Raw genomic sequence first — 21,894 nt, 5'->3', positions numbered from 1 at the left:
ATCTTTTTTTTGTTAGTGGGGCATCTTACTTTGATGTTAGTGATTACTGACCAGAATGATTGCTGAAAGCTTGAGGTGGCTTTGACAATTTTGTTTTTTGCTTTTGCGGCACACCCAGTGGTGTTAAGGGCTTAATCCTGGATCTGTGCTCAGGGATCACTGCTGGAAGTGCTTTGAACAATCCTCTGCAGTGCCAGGGATTGAACCTGGGATGCTGCATGTAAGGCAAGAGCTCTGTCCTATCTCCAACCCAAACTATGGCAGTTTTTTAGCAATAGTGACCCTTTCTACACTGATTGACTTTTCCTTTCTAGAAAGATTTCTCTAGCAAGGGATGCTGTTTGGTGGCATTCTTATAAAACTACTTTCACGATTGGAGCCAATCATTAAACTCTTCTGCTTCCCCCATCAACTAAGTTTATGTAATATTTTTTGGTTATCAATTCAGCAGTGCTCATAGCCTCTTCCCCAGGAGTAGATTCATCTTGAGGAAGCTCTTTATTTGCTCATTCATGAAAATCGCACATGTTAAAGTTTTATCATGACATTCAGCATTTCAGTCACATCTTTAGGCTCCACTCTAATAGTAGTCTCTTGTTTTTTCCACCATACCTGCAATTTCATCCTCCATAAAATCTTGAGCCTATCCAGGTCATCTGATACTTGTTATCCGCTTCTTCCAAGCTTACAATATTGTTGACATTTCGTTGTCCTCACATGAATCAAAAAACCTTGAATGTCAGAACTAGTACTTGAACAGTAGACTGCAGAATGAATGTTGTGTTAGCAGTCATGAAAACAACACTCATTTTAAAGAAATATCTGAGCAGTAGGTCTCAACAGTGGGCTTCACCTATTCTGTAAACAATGTTCTAAACAGATGTTCTGTGATTCAGGCTTTGAATTTTAATAGAAATTTTAAGGAGGCCCAAGAATTTGGGAGATCGTGAAGAACACTTAGGATTAAAGTTGCATACAGCCTTACTTCCAGTTTGAAAGACAACCTTCTTTGAGCATTGAAGCCTGGCAGTGGTTAACTTTTCTCTAGTTTTGAAAGCATTTAGATGACAACCGTTTCCATCAGAGTGCTACTTTTTTTTTTCTTCTACATTAAAAATGAGTTGTTTAGTTTTTTTTAATCTTTTTTATAATTTTATTTATTGAATCACCGTGAGAAAAGTTACGAAGCTTTCAGGTTTAAGTCTCAGTAATACAATGAAACACCCATACCTTCACCAGTGCCATTTTCCACCACCAAAAACCCCAGTATACCCCCCCCATCCCACACCCTCCCCCTACCTGTGGGGCAGACGATTTCCACATTACTCTCTACTGTGATTATATTCAATATTTTGACACCAGACCCACCATTATTATTTGAGATTTTACTCCAACACTCAGATCTGCCAAAAAGGCAACAGTAACAATTTGTTTTTTATTTCTGGTTATGAATAACATATGATGTCTCCTGGCCACAGTAGTGACTGCGCAGTTTTGGAATTCTGAAATTTTAAAAATTAAGTCTGGAGGGATTTCTGCCCAAACCTGCTGGGTTCTGAGATTTGTTCCTGAGTCTGTTGAATCCGCCCCTCTTGGAGAGCCCGGCAAGCTACCGAGAGTATTTGATATGCCAGACACAGTAACAACAAAGTCTCCAATGGAGACGTTACTGGGCCCGCTCGAGCAAATCGACGATCAATGGGAGGGCCTGTTGGATCATGGCTGTTAAGCAGCTTGATCAGGAGCCAGAGAGGCCATTCGTGGGTGATAACTTGGGGGTCTTGTTGGGGTGGGGAGAAAGGGCCGACTCCACCCCCATCCCGTGAGGCCCCACGTGTCTCGTCACTGCAGGCCCAAACCTGACTGTCCAATGGCCTCTGAAGGATGGTAGCCACTGAGCTGCCAGGGGGGAGCAGGAGAAGGGACAAAACCCTTTCCCCCAGGATGCTCCGGCGCCGGTAACGCATTGCAGGGACAGAACGCATCTTTGCCAAAAGCCTCTGGGTTCTGAGATTTGTCTCTGAGTCTCTGTTATCGTGGCCATTAAGCAGTTCCATCAGGAACCAGAGAGGCCTTGCCTCCAATTATATAGCTGAGCCAGAAGTGGTTTGTGGGTGTTTCTCCCACATACCTAACTGTTGGCCGTTTACTTTCTTGGTAAACTTTTCCCCAAGTTGTTCGGGTGTGGCCAAAGGCACAGCAGCAATTTTGTAGTATCTGAAAGTCTGAAGGTGCCATCAGGCTGCGGGTGCACTCGCCTCACAGGTACAGATTTACCTGCTGGTGGCACCATACCCCTGCCCCCCAAAATGGGTTCTTTAGTATTTCACCCCTTATCAGTGTTTGATTGATGTTGGTAACTTGCTACAGAATCTACTCCAGTATGTGTTGCTTCACTGTGCTTTAATGTTTTGGAGATGACTTTATGATGCAACATCTATTTGCTTCACATATTTCTTCTGTGGCTTCCTTCTCCCTCTAATCCTTCATAGAATTGAGAGGGACTTCAGCTTGAATCGAACAAAAATCTTCAGTTGAATTTCACTTAATCTAAAGGAGGAAAGGGGTTTTGGATTACATGTAAGGGGATGTTGTGGCTTGTTTGTTCTGTCTAGATCACTAAGACTTTTACATATCAGCATAAAGACAACCAGTTGTCTCCTCAATAGGGTAACCTTTAATTTCATCTTTAAGGACTTCTTTGCTATTGCAAGAATAGTAAACAACCGTTTATTATAAGGTGTAAAGGCCTAGCTTTCAGCCTGTCTTGGCCTTTGACAAGCTTTCCTCATTTGAGAGTAATCACTTCTAGCTCCTGATTGAAAACCTGTAACTCTTTCAGACAGTTAAATGGTTAGTGGAAGCATGCATTTATTTGTTAAATTTGTAATTTTATGTAGGTAACATTTATTTTGCTTCAGATTGCAATGGGAACATAAAAGGTCATTATGATAGGTAAAATAATGATGAAAAAATTTGAAATATCAAATTACCAATGGTCATATATAGGGTTGCCAAAGGTTGTACATTCTGGCCCCAGCGTTTGCACTTATTTTGTGTTGGCACTGCTCTCTTGGGGGTGGCACGCCTTTTTGTCGTGTTTATTACTGGATTGTAACTTGGATAGCTCTTGTAGCACAGGTTTGGGGACAGCAGAGCTGCTGGAATTGTGCTCGGAGCATGTGTGGGCTCTGGGGATTTGAACTCCTGACCATACGTGCTTCCAAGCCTCTCCAGTACTCCTAGGCTTAGAATATGACTGACACTCAAGTTCAGAACTTGATCACCATGCTTGAAGTGCATTTGTGTTCAAAATGAGTGAGACTTGATAAATTGTGACCTCAGTCAATTATATTTTGAGAGAGCGTGCGTCATGTGCAAGAGAGCAAGCGCTTAGCTTTGGAAATAAGGCAAGTGCAGTATATTTAGTGCCATAGAATAGGTATAAAGTTGTAATCAAGGAAATTTAGAGAGGGCAGATATCAAATTGCTGTTTTTTTAAAAACTTGATCAGCTGAGCCACACATACCAGGTTAAATGTACTATTTAGTTTTTGTTGCAAGAGGTCTCGAATGTGAAAGCTTTGTGTCTTTTCCTGTTCTGTTGGTGTTCTATTTGACTGCGCTTTTGTTCTTTGGTATTGTTGGCCAGTGAAACTGCTTATTCATAATGCATTTGCTTTTCAAATGTCACTTTGTATAATATTTCTATTTGAACATTTTTGACAGGTAGTAAGAAAAACTATTATAGTTGCATCAATGTAGCTAGCAGTTAAGGTGAGGTTAGGTCACTTGGATTTATATTTAATGATTATGCATTGCAGATTAAAAGTAGGAAAATTGCTTATGAATCATGAATAACTTAAAGTTTTCCTCTTGATAGTTCTAGAGCTGAGATACTTTCAGTTTGATTTATACATGTTATTTTTTAAAGCAGGTAGTTTTTTGGGAATGAAACTTGCTTAGAAGTGAAAGGAAAGAGGGAAAGTCTGTTCAGAGTTTTTTGAATGAAACTTGCTTAGAAAGATATGAGAGGGGTTATGTTTTTGAGATAGAGCAGAGGCTTCTCTAGAGTGGAACTAAGCAAGCAAAGAAACAGACAAGTGAGATATGTTTCCAAGGGAGAACACTGGCTTGAAAGCAAGCTAGTAATTATTTGTTCTTTGGGCCACACCTGACTGTATACAGGGATCATTCCTGGTGGTGCTCAGGGTGACATATGTGATGACAGCGACCGAACCCAGGTCACCAGTATGAGAATCAAGAGCCTTATCTGCTGTACTCTCTTTGGCTCTGTATACTTTGAAACAACTTCTTTCTTGGTCATCTTCTCAGTTCTGTATTGGATCATACTTTGTTTTTTTCTTCATAGTACTTTCTGGTTTGAAATACAAAATAGAAGCATATTATGCTTCCCAAATTCTTATTTATTCTTTTCATACATTTCAAGTATTTCTTGATGACATACTTGACCTGCGATTCTTTGCCATAGTTCCCAACCACAACATAACTGTGACCAGTCAGTTGAGGGGCTTTCCTTCCTTGTGAGTTTTACAGAGGCTGACCCGTTCCCCTTGTTTCTTGTCATCAGCTTTAACTAGGTTGATTTAGTGTTCAACTCAAAGAACCTTCTCCAACTTGACATACATCACAGTTGGATGCAAGCACACAAAGATGACTGTTAGCGGCCTGGCAGATTCCACATACGAGGCCATCATGAGTGAGGGTGGTCCTCTGCACTTCTTGTAAGGTGTAATTCACAAAGTCCACTGCATCTCCGACACACTGCCTTCCTGAGCCTCCAGGCTTGGGGGAGGGTTACAAGTGGAGCTGAATCTTGAACGCATTGGAGCCTCCATGCAATTCCAAGGTGGCAGGGAAAGAGCTGGACTTATTTTTAGGAGTAATATTGCGTAAAGCTCCTGGATATTTATTTGGACTTAAGTTCATTTTCAGTTTTGTCACTGTTGTCTAGTTGATCCTGGTATCTGAGCTCAAGCAGTAGAACTGAGGTGAGAGAATGAGAAAAACTATTTTAACCGTTTCTACCATCAGATCACATCTTTATTGTTTTTCTAAGTGCACATAGTAGTCTAAGGCAGATGGTAATAAAGGAAGTTTGAACTTAAGCTTGTTCATTCCTTCAATTTATGCTTTCTCTGTGTTTTATTTTCACTGTCATGGATGAAAAAGTTTATAATACTTAAATTTTGAAGGTTTATGAGTTTTAAGAAATTGAGTTTCTCAAGGCTTCGAGGCAGTTCCTTTTTAATTAAAATAGCTTGAGCTGATCATTAATGCTGTCATACGCAGTACCCTATTTTCTCTTCAGGTAGACTAGTGATCTCACTTATTTTCCTCACAGACATTTGACAACTTGGACAGACTACAACTGCACCTATTCTATTTGATCTTTTGCATATTAGTATGTAGATCTGGCATTAACCATAAATTAAAGCCAGAGCATAACTTAATTTTTTTTGTTGTTGCAGATTTAATTCAGTGCACAAATGAGATGAATGTGAATATCCCACAGTTGGCAGACAGTTTATTTGAAAGAACTACTAACAGTAGTTGGGTGGTGGTCTTCAAATCTCTCATCACAACTCATCATTTGATGGTATATGGAAATGAGGTAAGCAGAGTGTTTGGTTGACAAACATACTTGTACATTGAGCATTCAACTTTTTTATCACACTGAAATTTCAGAGAATGGTTTTTGTAACTGAATGATACAATAAACATGTAAGATACTTAGATTGAAATGAATTATGTGAAGAGGACCTTTAATCCAAAATAACAGAACATGAGTTAGAACGGGCTGGAGCAATAGCACAGCCGTAGGGCGTCTGCCTTGCACGCAGCCAACATGGCCAACCCGAGTTCGATTCCTCCGCCCCTCTCAGAGTGCCCGGCAAGCTACCAAGAGTATCTTGCCTGCATGGCAAAGCCTGGCAAGCGCCCTGTGACGTATTCGATATGCCAAACACAGTAACAAGAAGGAGACGTTACTGGGCCCACTCGAGCAAATCGATGAACAACGGGAGGACCATGGACCGTGGAGTTAGAACACTTCAAAAACAGGAGTAGGAACCAAATATTAGTATCTGGCAGTGTGTTCTATAAGTGGCATTATGCTTTCCAGACCTTGCATGTAGATTATATTATTGTATGCATTTGCTTTTTGATATTTTTTGACATATACTTTGACAGTATAACACATATTTGTCTCATCTTATAGTTGTTTGTGGAAACCCATTGCTTAATTCAAAGCAATAGGGATTATGGAAGCATTTTGCTAACAGGACTGATTGAAGAATATCTTCTTTAGCGGTGAGATATCTCAAGTCTCCTGTGACCGAAGGGTAGAACATATATGCATTGGGTTTTCATATCAGTGTTTCACAGAAGTCATTTTGCTTTCTGTGATAGTACTGCAGTAATTTTTTTAAGTGAGCATAAGTGGTTTTCTCATTTCATATACTTAATTTATAAAATTGAATCCAAAAGAATAAAGTTGTGTTAAACAACATTTGAATAGAACTAATTACATATATATTATGTGCCTTAGAGAAATACAGCTAACTGGTGACTGTGAGATGCCTATGCTAAGTAGGAATAATTTTAGTTCATTGATGTTAGATTGCTGAGCATAATACCTTTGATATTGCTCATTACTTGACACCCTTTAGTTATGAGAAAGTTATGACAGATAATGGCTTTGACAGATACTGGTTGAGCACAAATGTTCAGAATTAAAAATAGAAGTAAAAAGATCAATGTTCAGAATTAGAGATAATGTTCAGAGTTACATTCATTGACATATACTGCATCATTACAGTGGAGTTCAGTATTTGGAGATTTTCATGTTCTCTTTACGCCCTTGACCAAAAGTGTTTTTAATACTTGTAATTAAAACTTCGTTAAGATACTATGTTATGCTTTTAAATACATGATCACACACAATCGTAATTTATATCATCTTTGGCAGACAACTAGTTGATTACATATTCCATAATGTTAACAGTTTCCCCCTTGCTGGAAGTTTAGTTTTCTTAATATGCACTTTTACACAAAAGAAATCTTGTGTGTGTTGGAGGAAGGGGTGTTGGACTCATCACCTGGCGGTGTCAGTGCTTAACTCTTGGATCTGCTCAGAGATCACTCCTGACAGGCCTGGGGTGGGGAAGCAAATTCAGTGTCAGGAATCAAACTTGAATTGACTCTGTGCAAGGCAGGTACTTCATTCTCTGTGCTGTCTCTTCAGCCCACAAATGATTCTGTCTATAGTTTTAAGATTTACTTCCAGAAGTGTTAGTCAGAATATTATTGCTCAGTTAATAGACAACTATATTTGTTTTGTTTTGCTGGTTTTTGGGTCATACCAGGGATGCTCAGGCGTTACTCCTAACTCTGCACTCAGCAATTACTCCTGGCAGTGCTTGGGGGACCGTATGGAATATTGGGGATTGAATTTGGGTTGGCTTTGTGCAAGGCAAACACACTGTCTGCTATACTTATTGCTCTGGCCTCAACTGTTTTTTTGTTTGCCTCAAAAAACTTTTGTAATCCGTGTACAGAGTATCTATCAAATGTTTGGATATATTAGTTTCAGTATACTTTGAAGGGGCTGGAGCGATAGCACAGCGGTAGGGTGTTCGCCTTACAAGTGGCCAACATGGCCGACCCGAGTTCGATTCCTCCGCCCCTCTCGGAGAGCCCGGCAAGCTACCGAGAGTATTTGATATGCCAGACACAGTAACAACAAAGTCTCCAATGGAGACGTTACTGGGCCCGCTCGAGCAAATCGATGATCAACGGGAGGGCCTTTACTTTACTTTACTTATACTTTGAAACATTTTAAACTTAAATGTGATAGTTTATTTTTTATCAGTCATACGCTATTTGGGCTGGAGCTATAGCACAGTGGGTAGGGTGTTTGCCTTGCACGTGGCCGACCCGAATTCGATTCCTCCGCCCCTCTCGGAGAGCCCGGCAAGCTACCGAGAGTATTTGATATGCCAGACACAGTAACAACAAAGTCTCCAATGGAGACGTTACTGGGCCCGCTCGAGCAAATCGATGATCAACGGGAGGGCCTTTACTTTACTTTACTTATACTTTGAAACATTTTAAACTTAAATGTGATAGTTTATTTTTTATCAGTCATACGCTATTTGGGCTGGAGCTATAGCACAGTGGGTAGGGTGTTTGCCTTGCACGTGGCTGACCTGGGTTCAATTCTTCCGCCCCTTTCAGAGAGCCTGGCAAGCTACCAAGAGTATCCCACCCGCACGGCAGAGCCTGCAATTTCCCTGTGGCATATTCAGTATGCTAAAAACATTAACAACAAGTCTCACAATGGAGATGTTACTGGTGCCTGCCCAGGCAAATCAATGAAAAACAGGAGGACAGTACTACAGTGCAGTATGCTATTTAAAATTATGTTCATTCTGAAAAAAAAATTCATGCTTTTTAAAAAAATGTTTGTTTTTAAAAAGCAAAAAGTTACATGGGCTAGGGTTGTAGTTCAGTGATCAAGAGTGCATATCTTGTGTGTATGAGGACCTGGGTTTGGTCCCTGACACTCTGCACTCCCCCACCTCCTCCAGGCAAATATAATCAATTCTTATTTCAGTTAAAGAGGTGACCTACTAGTGTTTACTTTCAGAATTGTAAATGAGGTGATAATAGGAGAAGCTCAGTTATTTTTTCGGGTGCTGATTTGTAGGACCCTCAGGTTTCCACTTTGACAGATGTTGGTAGTTTCTGAGACTTCTGTTTCATTTTGCTGTGGTGATAGGTTACTGTTTTCTCAAATAGGACGGGGAAGAAGTGAATTTCTCTTTCCCCACAAGGACATGTGTCATAACTGGAGGGGATGCTACTGGCAGCTGGTAGTAGATAGAGACCAGGGATGCTTCTAAACATTTACCTCCCAATACATGTAACAGTTCTCCACAATAGTGGAGACTGTAATCACTGTTTTTGAGTATCATAAAGCTTAGCATTATCTTCAAGTATATACCCACAATAGTTTAACACTGTTTTAGAAGGAAAGATGTGTCAAGATAAATAATAAAACATGACTTTTCATGTTACAGAATGTTTCCCAATTTAGTTTGGGGTGATGTCAGTTGAGCAAAAGAGAGTATTGTTGTATATCCTAATTGATAATAGCCCTATGCATGTATAAGGGAGAAATAAAACCTATGAAGCAGTGAAGTTGAAGAGTTTCTTATTTAGAGCATTTTGATAAGTAGAATTTTTATGACCTAGCAGTTCAGTCATACACACACACACACACACACTGAATATATAAACTCTTACATATTATCATATGGAAACTAAATATAAAGATGTTAATAAAAATATTGTTAAAAGTAGTGAATTTAGAAAGGACTTAAAAAATTCATAAGGAGATTGCTGGAGAGAGACTACAGTGGGGAAGCTGCTTGTCTTGCACACAGCTGACTCACTGACCAGATTTGACCCCGCCACTACTGCTGGTTAGAAGTGACCCTTGAGAGCAGAGCCAAGAATAAGCCTGAGCACCGTGGGTTATGGCTCAAAACAAAACAAAATTTACAAAGAAATGGTTGTATAATAATAAATTAGTTAATTGAAATGCTACAATGTAATTTAAAACGAATGAGCTTGATTTACATGAATTAAATGGATAATTCTTGGGAAATTTCTAAGAGCATTGGAGAAGTACAATTATACCATAATATTCTGTAAATTTTAAACCAAATATAAAATTATGTATGCTTTTATAGGTAGTAAAATTGTAAAAACATGTACGAATGGCTAAGTATTTCAGAAATGTTGCCATGGTGGAATAAGAAGAATGGATGAAGGTGTTTGTCTTCAGTAGATTCTATAAATTTAATCCACTGAGAAGAGTCTAAAGTGAAGGTGGCAGTGTATTTTTTTCTGGATAGTGGGTACAAAGATGTTTGTCACATTTTTGTATGATTACAAGGATTTTACTTTTAAAAATGTCATAGAGATTTGACTCACCAAGTAGCTGTAGAAAGATGCCACTTATTTAGGTGAACTCTCATAGGTTTCAGTAAATCCAAAATGATTTGGCTTAAAGGTGCGTATTTCTTTATTTTTGTCTATAATACCATAGCTATGAGTAATGGGGTTTAAAAAATTCCTTCATGCTAGTGGAAAACATGTATTATGTTCTTAGGTTTGTAACTGGTAATAGGTGGAATAAAAATAAGAAATTTAAACTAGATAAGCTTTATGGAATGTGTTAACTACAACTTTCCCCCTTTAATTCTTAAATTATAATGTTAGGTGGCTGTGCTTTAATGTGGCAAAACTATTTGTGTTTTTATCCTAGCGTTTTATTCAGTATTTGGCTTCAAGAAATACGTTGTTTAACTTAAGCAATTTTTTGGATAAAAGTGGATTACAAGGTAAGGACAACTTTTTTTTTTCCCCAAAGCAAATCAAGAATGATCTATTAGTAGTAGTACTACAGAGTTGAACTCTTTTAGAATATTTGATGTGGATTCGTGAACCATCATATTTTAGTGACGGTATGGAAAAAAAAAACTTTCCTTTAATGTAAGATTAAAGTAAACTCTATTACTTTTGATGCCCCAAATTTTGTAGGGAACAGAATTTTTTGAGAGTTTGAGTACAGGAATTGCATTGCTTACATAAGTACTGGGTGGAAGTTCCGAGCCTAGTGAGTTGGTTTGTTTGATAACTACACTCTGTACCTGGAGTAAGAATAAAGTGGGATTATTATAAATAAGTCAAGGAAAGTTTCAGAGATTGAGCCTGAGGGGTTTAATGGAAAGTATTCTCTTACCAGGTGGAGATTGAGTGGATTATACGGTGCAGATTCTTGCTTAATAACTGAATTGGTAATGGGATTAAACTCAGTTGCTTAAAGAAGTTGTGAAAAATGATGAGCTAAAATTAAATAGATCTCCTTTTCAGTAGGAAGAAAACTTTATAGGTAGTAACTAAAATACAAGATTTTTGGTATGGAACAATTTTAGAATGATTTAGGTATTTATAGTTTTTACTGACAGCATTCATTTGTTTTTGTAATACCTTAAACTTTATAATGTCATTTCTTTTATTGTACTAGTCAGTAATTTTCTGTATTTTTATATGGTTGGTTATGACATTATTTATGTGCTATAAATAAAAGTAAATATGTAGAATATTTTTAATTAATGATTTTGAGGAGAGGGTTTGTGGTTTTCCACAAGATGTTAAATTTGAGTTGTGACTTTGTTAAGTAATCTGAATCAAATGCCTGATAAAAAGCCTGTTGATTCAAAGTAAAATAGGTTCATTTAGTGGATTTAATGACAGTGATTCTCTGCTCTGCTGTTGACGATCTGCTGAAATTTCTTGCTGAACTGAGAAAAAGTTAATGCCCATAACAAATATGAATGGGTAAAAACAAATATGAATGGGTAAAACTTTTCATTTTATAATATAAGATTTATAAACTAAGGCATGGAATAAGTGTTTTTTATTTCTGTTTTAGAGATCTTCCCCCTTTTACCAGTTTGTGGGTATAAAAAAGGTTGAGAGTCATTATTTTAAGGTGACAGATTATGTTGGGAGCGGGTCCTCCCTACCTTTATGTTTAGGAGCTTTAAGACCCGTTTAGGGTGATACTCAGCCAAAGCAGTACAGGTCTGAATGTATTATGGTTGTGCCTGGCCATACTGGGAGTCAGCTGGGCCAAAGCCACCCCAGGGGTGCATGGGCTCAGTAGTACTACACCCAGGACTCAGTTATGCAATTCCAAGAATATGCTCTATTCTTTGGAGATACTTCATTGGCTCCATGAGATTCTTTTAAACTGTATGTGACATAATGATTTTTCAGTAAGTGGAATCTTTTTTAATGTCATTATGTACTTCAGAGTTTAATACAGTATTCATTACTTAATTTATCACTAAATTTATACGGTATATAAGAACATGATCGTTGGTTGCTATGAATTGTCCTAAACAAAGTGAGCTTTTAATTTGTTATGGAAACTTTCTTTTTTTCTTATAGGATATGACATGTCTACATTTATTAGGCGATATAGTAGATACCTAAATGAAAAAGCAGTTTCATACAGACAAGTTGCGTTTGATTTTACAAAAGTGAAAAGAGGGTAAGTTAAGCTTTTCGATTTTTTTCTTATTGTAAAAATTCTCATGGAATTAAGTATTTCAAAAAGGACTTAGATTTTGTAAATTATGTATTCCATAATTCCTACATAAATCAGACCAGTTTTTTAAAATTTCATTTTTTATAAATTGTTTAAAATAATTGATTACATTTAATATCCAAACACCAATCCCACCACCATTACACTTTCCCACCATATTTCAGATGTTTCCATCCCAAACCTCAAACCCTACCCACAAAGCAGAACCAAGTAATTTATTTTGTATTTCTTACGAATAATCTGCTAAAAATGATCCAAAAAATATTTCTTTGAAGAAAGTGAATGAAAATTGTTGTATTTCACTCAGAAGCCATTAAGCCCTTGTATATAAGATTAGTAACACATTAAAGGTTGAGTCTTGTGTGCATATATACATATGTGTATGTATGTGTGTGTGTGTGTGTATATATATATATCTGTATCTTTATACGCACACACACACATATTGTTTACCCCTAAGATTGGTTGCCTGCTACTTTAAGCTGGTCAAATGTGGTGTGCTACCCTTGATGTATGAGTGATGTAAAATATGAGATGTTGTGGCTGCTTGATCCAGGAATAGATTGACTAATGGGTGAGACTCGTGCGGGTGTGTGTAGAGTGGCCTTGAGCATAGTGGAGGTTGAGTTCTGGAGGTTTTTGGCTGCTTGGGCTGGGTCCCTTGGGGCGGCAGGGGCACTCATCTGACCCCTCTGGGTTGCCCCTGGTAAAACAGCCTGGTGCGGGGTCTGGCGGTATGACTAATGCCTCTATCCAATCAGGCCAAAGATGACTTTAACTCCCTCTGCCTCCTGCCCATACCCCTCCTCTCCCAGCCTCCCCTCCCCGACCCCAGCTTATCCCTCCCTCCCATTTTTATTCTTGGGATTGAATCCAGGGTCTTATACATGTAAGGTTAAATGCTATGTGCTTGGCTGTTGAACTTAACTTACTTTGAAATAGTACCATTAGACTTCTTTGTTGTTATTAATTTATTTGAGGTACAGGAGTCTCAATGTTTTGTTCTGAGAATCATGTCTCCACACCATACCCACCACCAAAGTGTCTGTAGACTCCTACTTCCATACATAACACCCTCCTTTACACAACCATGACCCTCCTCCCAATGATAGCCTCAGTTTAGTTTCAGTCTAAAAGCTTCTGAAAGGCATCTGGTATTCCTGTCTCACCGGTGAAGTCATCTGTTTCTATTTTTGTCCTCCTAACTTAACTTCACATTTAGCGTCCTGACTCTTCTAGTTCCATCTATGTCATAGCAAGACACAAAATTTCATCTATTTCATATGCTGAGTAGCATTCCAGTTTTATGTATGCCTCGTTCCATTTATATGTATAAACTTTAAACTTTGCTCTTCTAGATTTTGACTATTGTAAATTGATTATTGGACACAGATTTGCCTGTAACTCTTGAAATTAATTTTTCAGCTATATATCTAGTAACGGAATTGGTGGATAATAATATATTTAAATTTTAGTACTTTTTTGGGAAAATCTTCATACTGCTTTTCTTAGAAGCTAAACCAATTTGCATTTACACCAACAGTAAAGTGGTAACTAATTATCATTTTTATTTGCATTTCCGTGATTAATAAGCATTTTTTTGAAAATATGTCTAATCACCTCATCTTTTTTCTAAATGGAGTTTTTTTGTTGAGATTTCTAAGTGCTTTAGAATATTTTAGATATTAACCATTAAAATAGGATGACTTCTTATGTTAGTGATTGTTTCTTTCGCAGTGTAGAAACTTTTTAAAAAAGGTTTTTGTGTATTTTTAATTTTTTTAAAAAATTTTTCATTTAAACTTTTTTACTTGATGATACTCCATTTGTTTGTTCCTGTTTTCCTTGCCAGCGGTGTTGAATCACTGAACATGGCAGTATCATGAAGTATTTTGCATGTTTTCTTCAATGTGTTTTATAGACTTGGATCTGACATCTAATTCTTCAGTTTGATTTAACTTTCATTCATGATATCAGGTGGCGGTTCAATTTTATTGTTTTGTGTGTGACTTAGCACTTGTTCTGTCGCCATTCATTGAAGTGGTTTACCTTTCTTCATTGGTGGGGATGGAGTGTGATTGCACGCCACAGTGGCTGCTCTGAAGGCTTACATCTGACTTGGTGCTCAGAGATCACTTCTGGCAGTGTTTGAGGAGCCATACACAGTGCCAGGCATAAAACAGGGTGAACAGGGTGAGCCACTTGCGAGGCAAACACCTTACCCCTCTACTGTTTCCTGGCTCAGTCTTGCATCATTTTATGTTCTTGACGTAAAGAAGTTATAAATTATAAATTTGTAAGTTATAAACTAATTGTCCATTCTTCTGAAACTTTATCCCTAAGCTCTAGTTCTTCTATTCCATTGATCCAAGACTCTGCTTTTATTACAATACCTTTACCTTATTACAATACCACATTGTATAATTTAATATAGCTTTATTTTAATGTAAATTATGTTAATGTAACTACATTGTAATTTAAATAGCTTATAATAGGGGAATGTACTGTATCCTTTTTTTTTCCCAGAGTTTCATTGGCTATTTGGGGTTTGTGATTCCATACTAACCTTAGTAGTTTTTCTGTATCCTTGAAAAATGTCATTAGAATCTTTATGTGTAACTCATTGATTCTGTATTGGATAGGGATGGCCATTGTAGCAATGTAAATACATCAGTACATGAACATAAAATATAAAAATAAATTAAAAATACTTCAACTTCCTTGTGTTCTCTTACATTTCTATTGTTATATGGAGGTAGAGTTGCACCACACCCACTTGCAAGTCGTGTGCTTTATATACCCTTTACTATTTCTCCACTCTGTCTTTTGTTTCTGTAAAGAGTGACTTGGGGTTGTCAGTGTTTTTAATTTTATTTTGTTTTGGACTACCACCTGTGGTGCTTGGGAGTTACTCCTGGCTCTGCACTCAGGAATTAATCCTGGTAGGCTTGGGGGACCATATGGAGGCCAAAGATTGAGCCTAGGTCAGCTGCATGTAAGGCAGACAATTTACCACTGTAATTGGCCTGCAGTGTTTTTTTCTTTAACCTCCTTAAGCTTCTTAGTTGGATCATAGATATTTGATATTTTATGAAATATCAGTGGGATTTTATGATTACTTTCTCTGGAGTTTGTAGTTTGAATATAAAAAGGTAGAAGTTGCTTACAGCAATAGTATACCACTTTATACTGTTGGTTTATTGTTTACGATATATGGCTGGTCAAGTCTGTAGGGATTTCTATTATAAATAGGTCATAAACTGATAGTCATGCCCCTCCCCACTCGTACACACACATACACACACTTAAACACTTTAAAATCCCTTTTATTTCTTGGCAAATTTTTGTTTCTGGAGCTTAAAATTTTTTTGTTTGGTTTTTCTTAAAGTTGTTCATAATACATCATTATATTCAGTATTCCAACACCAATTCCACCACCATTACTACTTTTCCATCATCATTATTTCAAATTTTCTCAACTACCACCCAAGCCTGCCCCAATAGCAAGCCTAAATGATTTATTTTGTATTACTAGTTACAAATAATTTGCTAAAAATGATCAAAAAATTTCTTTAGAGGAAAGTGTGTGCCTGGAGCTACTGAGCTCTTGTATAAGAGATTACTGACATATTGTGACAGGTTGAGCCTTGTGTGCTAATATTTTTTAATTGAAATTGTTGCATTCTACTTTATAGCCCATCCAATGTGGTGTGCTACTCCTGGTACATCAGTGGTATAGAGTATGAGATGTTGCTCCAGAAATTCTAAAATTTTAAATAAAGTGATATAGCTGAAATTAAAACTTTAAGTGGATGGTGACTTTGGGGTCTGGAGGCATCTCTGTAGCTTGTTGAACTCTTCCAAGATTTATTTGTGAGTCTCTAGATCATGACCAGTTAATCAGCGTCAATGGTGCCAGAGGCAGTTTGTGGCTGCCAGGCTCTTGGAAGAACAGGGGGATGGGGAAGATTGCCTATCCCTTACTCCCATAAGATCCTGGAAATTTCAGTCACAAAACCTGCATACCTGAGTTTTTCAGATTCATTCAGGGATGAGACTCATCAAAGCCTGTGGAGATTGGCAGTGAGCACGGCATCATTTGGGTTCTGGAGGTTTTCAAGCTGCCAAGACTTTGTTTGGGAGGGTGGGGGGAGTTACCCGCTCCTCTCCAGGGTGCCCTGGATATGAGACTCACTCTTGTGCGGGGTCTGAAGCCATCTTTGCAGCTTGTTGCTCCCTTCTGAGGTTTGTATGTGAGTCTCTATTGTTATTTTGAGTAAGACATCCTTGTTTTTTTGTAAAGTTATGGGGAAAATTTTCAGTTCTACTATGTGAGTGTGGGCTTTGATATGTGTGGCCTTTGCTATGTTGTTTAAGTTCTTTCCAGCTCCCTTATTTGGAGTTTCATAAATTTTTTCCTCAAGTATTTTTGTATCCCTTCCTCCAACCCCCCCTCCCCCCAAATGTTTATTGAGACATAGCGATTTGTTTCAGGCATACAACATTCCAACAAAAATCCTACCACCAGTGTCCCTTTCTCTCCACCAATATCCCCAGCTTCCCTCCCACCCCCCCTCCACCCCCAGTCTTGGCAGGCATATAATGAATTTATTTCAAAATATTTGGTTTCAGTAAAACTTAAAGGAATGACAGATAGAATTAACAGCAAAAAAAATCAAAAGTAAATTGGTAATGATGAGTTGCTACATGTTTTAACCTTTCTTAATTTATTAGAAGACAATCCTAATGTACCATTAGTGGGTGCCATACTCATTGTCACATGATGGGAAGTTTCTCCTGTTAAAAGAGCTCTTTTAATGCTTTTTGCAAAACTGGTTTCAAGGCTATAAATTTCCTAAACTGTTGCCTGTCCACGAAGCTCTATATAATTCCTTCACATATGAATGATAATCTAGCTGGATAGACTATTCTTGATAGGGGTTTTTTTTTTTTTTTTGGTACCATTTCTATATTCTGACTCAGAGTCTCATTTGATCTGCTGTACATCTAATGGGCTTTACTTTGTATATAAGTTCCTTTTTTGATCTTGCTACATTCAATGTTCTGTCTCTTTGGATTTTGTCATTTTGAGTATAATGTGTTTGGAGTTTTCCTAATTGGGTCTGTTTTCACAGGGACCCTTTTCACCTCTTGAATCTTGGTACCTGTAATCCTCAACTCGGGGAAATTCTTATCAATGATTTTTTTTAACTCTTGTTTTTTCACATTTGCCCTCCTGTTCTTCAGGGACTCCAGTGATTCTTCTGTTTTTCCTCTTGAACTCATGTGTCCCATATTCTCTGGTGTGCTGCTCGTTTCTTGTCAGGATATTTTCTATCCTCTCTTGTTAAATAGTAGTTTCTTCCTCATCTTGGAGCTCCAGTGATCCTTTTAAAAAACTATTTATTATTTAATTGAATCACTGTGAGATACAGTTACAAGGTTGTTCAAGACTGGGTTTCAGTCATACAATGTTCCAGTACTCAGCCATTTACCAGTGTATATTTCCCATCATCAATGCATCCCCAGTTTCCCTCCCACCACCCTCCCCATTTGTCCCTCTACCCCTCTACCCCCGGCTCCCAGCCTGCCTCTGTGACAGGCACTTTTCCTCCTTCCCTCCTCTCTTACTCCCTTCCCACCCCCTCAGTCCCTCTCCCCACCCCACCCCCTCTCCTTTTGGGCATTATGGTTTGCACTAGGCTGAAGTGATAGCACAGCAGGGAAGGTGTTTGCCTTGCATGTGGCCGACCCAGGTTCGATTCTCCCGCCCCTCTTGGAGAGTCTGGCAAGCTACTGAGAGTATCCTGTCCGCACGGCAGAGCCTGGCAAGCTCCCCATGGCGTATTTAATATGCCAAACATAGCAACAAGTCTCACAGTGGAGACGTTACTGGTGCCCACTCGAGCAAATCGATGAATAACGGGAGAACAGTGCTACAGTGCTACTGTAGGTACTCAGAGGTTATCATGTATATCCCTTTACGTCTTTTCAGCACTTAGTTCTTGTCTAAGTGATCATTTCCAACTATCATTGTCTTAGTCCCTTCTCTATCCTAACTGCCCTTCCCCTGCTCTTCCAGTTGTGATAAGTGACTATCCATGAACCATTCCTCCTCATCCTTGTTTTTACTGTCTGTGGGTATTAGTCTCTCAAACTGTGGCTCACTGCCAGAAGTTTCTATTCTTCGTTTTCTGTGCACCAACATCCAATTATGGTGAAAGAGAAATTGAGAAGTTTTACATGGAGCTGGAGAAGTTCTATGAAGAAGACCACACCGTCTAGAAGATCATTGTTGCTGATTTTAATGCCAAGATAGAACCGAGAAGATCAGCTGAAAAACTCCGCATCGGGACCCATGGCCTAGAATGGAAGGAACAAGGTGACAGACTGTCTGAGTTCATCATGTCGACCAAGACCATCCATGGTAACTCACAGCTCCAGAAGACCAAATCTAAACGTTGGACATGGGAGTCTCCCGGTGGACGGTTCCACAACGAAATTGACAACATCATATTCAATCAGCGGTTTTTCCTTACTGATGTTGTTATCCCAAAATTCCAAATGGGATCGGACCACCGTCTCCTTCTTGCAAAATTCTACTTCACAGAGCAGGGAGAAAGGAATGCAAAGTTTAAGAAGAGAACTCCCAGAACAGCCACCAACTGGGAGCTCTTTGGCTCTGTTGCAGCAACATAGGAAGAAGCCGTCATTGACAACATTGACGAGGAATACGATTGACTGGTTCAACACCTCCATGATTATACGAGGAACACCAAGAAAGAGATAACCACAAAAAAAGCCTGTCTTCGAACACTCGAGCTTATTCGCCAATGTGGCTTGGCACATGCCTCAGGCAACCGCAAGCGAACGTCCAAGCTCGCAAAACAGTGCAGAGAAGCAATCAAAGAAGACCTCAAAGACAGAAGAACAGCAGTGCTGGTAGATCTGGCAGAAGCCGGGAAAAGCATTCGTAATGCCCGGCATTCGTAATGCCTGCCTGTCCTTTACCAACTACAAGACCAAGATGACCACCCTCCGACATCCTGATGGATCTATTACATCTTCCAGAAGGGCAATGGAGAAGATTATTCATGACTTCTACTCATTTTTCTTTAATAGCCACGTCCACTTGCCCACATACCATATTCTGCAGGGTGGCTGTGTCATTCCCAACATTCTCCCTTCCAAAATCTGACATGCCATCTCGTCAGTAAAGAAACAAAGAACACCTGGCCCCCCAGACAAGGTCAGACCTGAACACCTGAAGAACCTACTGCCAGTACTCATCAATACACTGGCTCGGCTCTTCACACGCTGTCTGAATGCAAGGTTCCATCCCAATGGAAAACCAGCAGGACTGTACTACTGTACAAGAAGGGAGACATCCACGACATTGGCAACTATCACCCAATCTGCCTATTGTCTGTCATCTATAAGCTGTTCACTCGAGTCATTCTGAATAGGATTGGCAGAATACTAGATGAAGAACAACTATGCGAGCAAGCTGGGTTCTGAAAAGGATTCAGCACAATCAACCATATCCACACGTTAACCAAGCTCATTGAGGTTTCTCGGGAGTTCAAGATGTCGCTCTGTCTAACTTTCATTGATTTGAAGAAGGCCTTTGATACTATTGAGATGGAAGCGGTCATCAAAGCCCTAGCCTATCAGGGCGTTCAAACTCAATACATCAGGATCCTCCATGAACTGTATTACGGATTCACTACCAGGATCTCACCATTCTACAAAGAAGTGATTATCCATGTCGAGAGGGGTTCGGCAGGGTGATACTATTTCACCAAAACTCTTCAGTGCCACCCTCGAGAACGTCATGCGATGACTAGAATGGGAAGGAATGGGAGTGAAGATAGATGGTCGGCAACTATCCTCCGCTTTGCTGATGACATTGTTCTAATAACACCAAACATCAGCCAAGCGGCACAAATGCTGACCGACTTCGACCTTGAGTGTGGAAAGGTCGGATTACAGCTGAATCTCACGAAGACAATGTTCATGAGAAACAGTCTTGTTCCTGATGTTCCATTTGTTATCAACGGAACAACCATCTTCGAATGCAACAGGTCGAGAAGTCAACATGATGAATGACCTGGCACCTGAGTTGTGCAGGAAGAAGTGAGCGGCTTTGAACGCCTCCAAGAGCGTCAAAGAAATAACTAAGAGGACGAAAAACCTCTGGCTCCGGGCACATCTCTTCAATTCCACTGTTCTTCCTGCATTAACATACGCCTCAGAGACCTGGACCCTACGAAAACAGGATGAGAAACGCTATTGGGGTCTCAAAGAGGAATTGAAAGAGCTATGCTTGGAGTATCATGCTTCACTCAAATGAGAGATAGAATCCGGAGTTCTGACCTCCGTCAACACTCAAGAATCAGAGATGCTGTCTTGTTTGCCAAGGCATCGAAAATTAGATGTGCTGGACACATAGATTCAAACACGACCGCTGAACTAGAGCCATTACCGACTGGATTCCACAGGACGTCAAAAGATCACGTGGATGCCCACCTACGAGATGGTCAGACTTCTTTGTCAAGACCCTGGACGATCGGTTTGAGGCTCTTCACGTTCCTAGAACGAGCAGATGCCATTGGCTACGTTAGCACACAACAGGGATGAATGGAGATGTTACTGGTGCCTGCTCGAGCAAATCGATGAGTAACGGGAAATCCAGTGATCAAGGGTATTAGTCTTATATTATGCTTTTTTATTTCCCACAGTTGAATTGCGGTCATTTTGTGTCTTTTTCTTGGGCGTGGGGGGGTCACCTAGCAATGCAACATGCATTACTCCTGGCTTTGCACTCAGGAATTACTCCTGGCGGTTCTCGGGACCATATGGGATGCTGAATCAAACCCGGGTCAGCTGCGTTAAGGCAGACATCCTACCCTCTGTACTATCGCTCCAGCCCCTGTCATTCTCTCTCTTCATTTTGCTCAGCTTTTGTTACTCTGCTGTTGAGCTTCTATTGACTGATATCACCTACCATGCTCTTCATTTCTGTCATTTCTGATTGTAGTAGTTTTTTGTTTGACTGCCATACTTTCTTGTGCTTTGTTGACTACCTGTGCTGTCATGTTTTTGAATTCATTGTACGTCTTTATCATAGTATCACTAAAGGCAATGGCTGAGGATTTACTGGTGTTTATGTCTTCATTATATTTTCGCTTTTTGAGGTTAGTGAGCTTCTGCATGTTTTCTTCATTGATTTTCTAGTGTTCTTGTGCTAGGTGTGAGTCTTTGTAGTTCCCCCCCAGAAGATACTGAAGGATTAATATAGAGATTATTCTGCTTTCTCTCTGTCCTCCCAGAATGACAGGAAGGATAACTGTGAGCAGCATGTAATTTGTTGAATAGGTATATCACATGCCTGCTTGGCCACGCGCTTCGGAACTCTGGTGTGGACCCTTAATACCGGGCTGGTCAGGTGTGGAGGCTGCTGGGACCTGCCGTATGGGGAGGGTCTCTGCCTACTTTTGGAGTAGGCCCAGTGATATCACCAGAGGTGAGCCTCACCTGGGATGGTGGAGCAGCAAGCAGAAGGTGCAGAAGGTCCAAGGTATCTTTTTAAAAGCCTTTTCTGCATCTTACTAATATGGTCATGTATATTTTATCCTTTTGTTGGTTGTAGTATATCCCGTTAACTGATTTGTGTGTGTTGAACCA

The 21,894-nt window shown here is 39.4% G+C and overlaps 1 protein-coding gene across 9 annotated transcripts in view; it reads left to right on the top strand.

Moving 5' to 3' along the window:
• The window catches only part of PICALM (phosphatidylinositol binding clathrin assembly protein), a 121,945-nt gene that overhangs the window by 30,745 nt on the left and 69,306 nt on the right, over positions 1 to 21,894 (top strand). For all 9 annotated transcript variants that reach the window (XM_056115898.1, XM_056115894.1, XM_056115895.1 and 6 more), the window contains exons 2-4: positions 5,492 to 5,634; positions 10,357 to 10,432; positions 12,048 to 12,150. In XM_056115898.1, the coding sequence (XP_055971873.1) occupies positions 5,492 to 5,634; positions 10,357 to 10,432; positions 12,048 to 12,150 (322 nt within the window). The remainder of the gene's footprint in view (positions 1 to 5,491; positions 5,635 to 10,356; positions 10,433 to 12,047; positions 12,151 to 21,894) is intronic.

This window comes from Sorex fumeus, unplaced genomic scaffold (assembly GCF_029834395.1).
Source record: "Sorex fumeus unplaced genomic scaffold, SorFum_2.1 ptg000030l, whole genome shotgun sequence".
Taxonomy (NCBI): domain Eukaryota; kingdom Metazoa; phylum Chordata; class Mammalia; order Eulipotyphla; family Soricidae; genus Sorex; species Sorex fumeus.
This window is presented reverse-complemented; position numbering and strand designations above follow the sequence as displayed.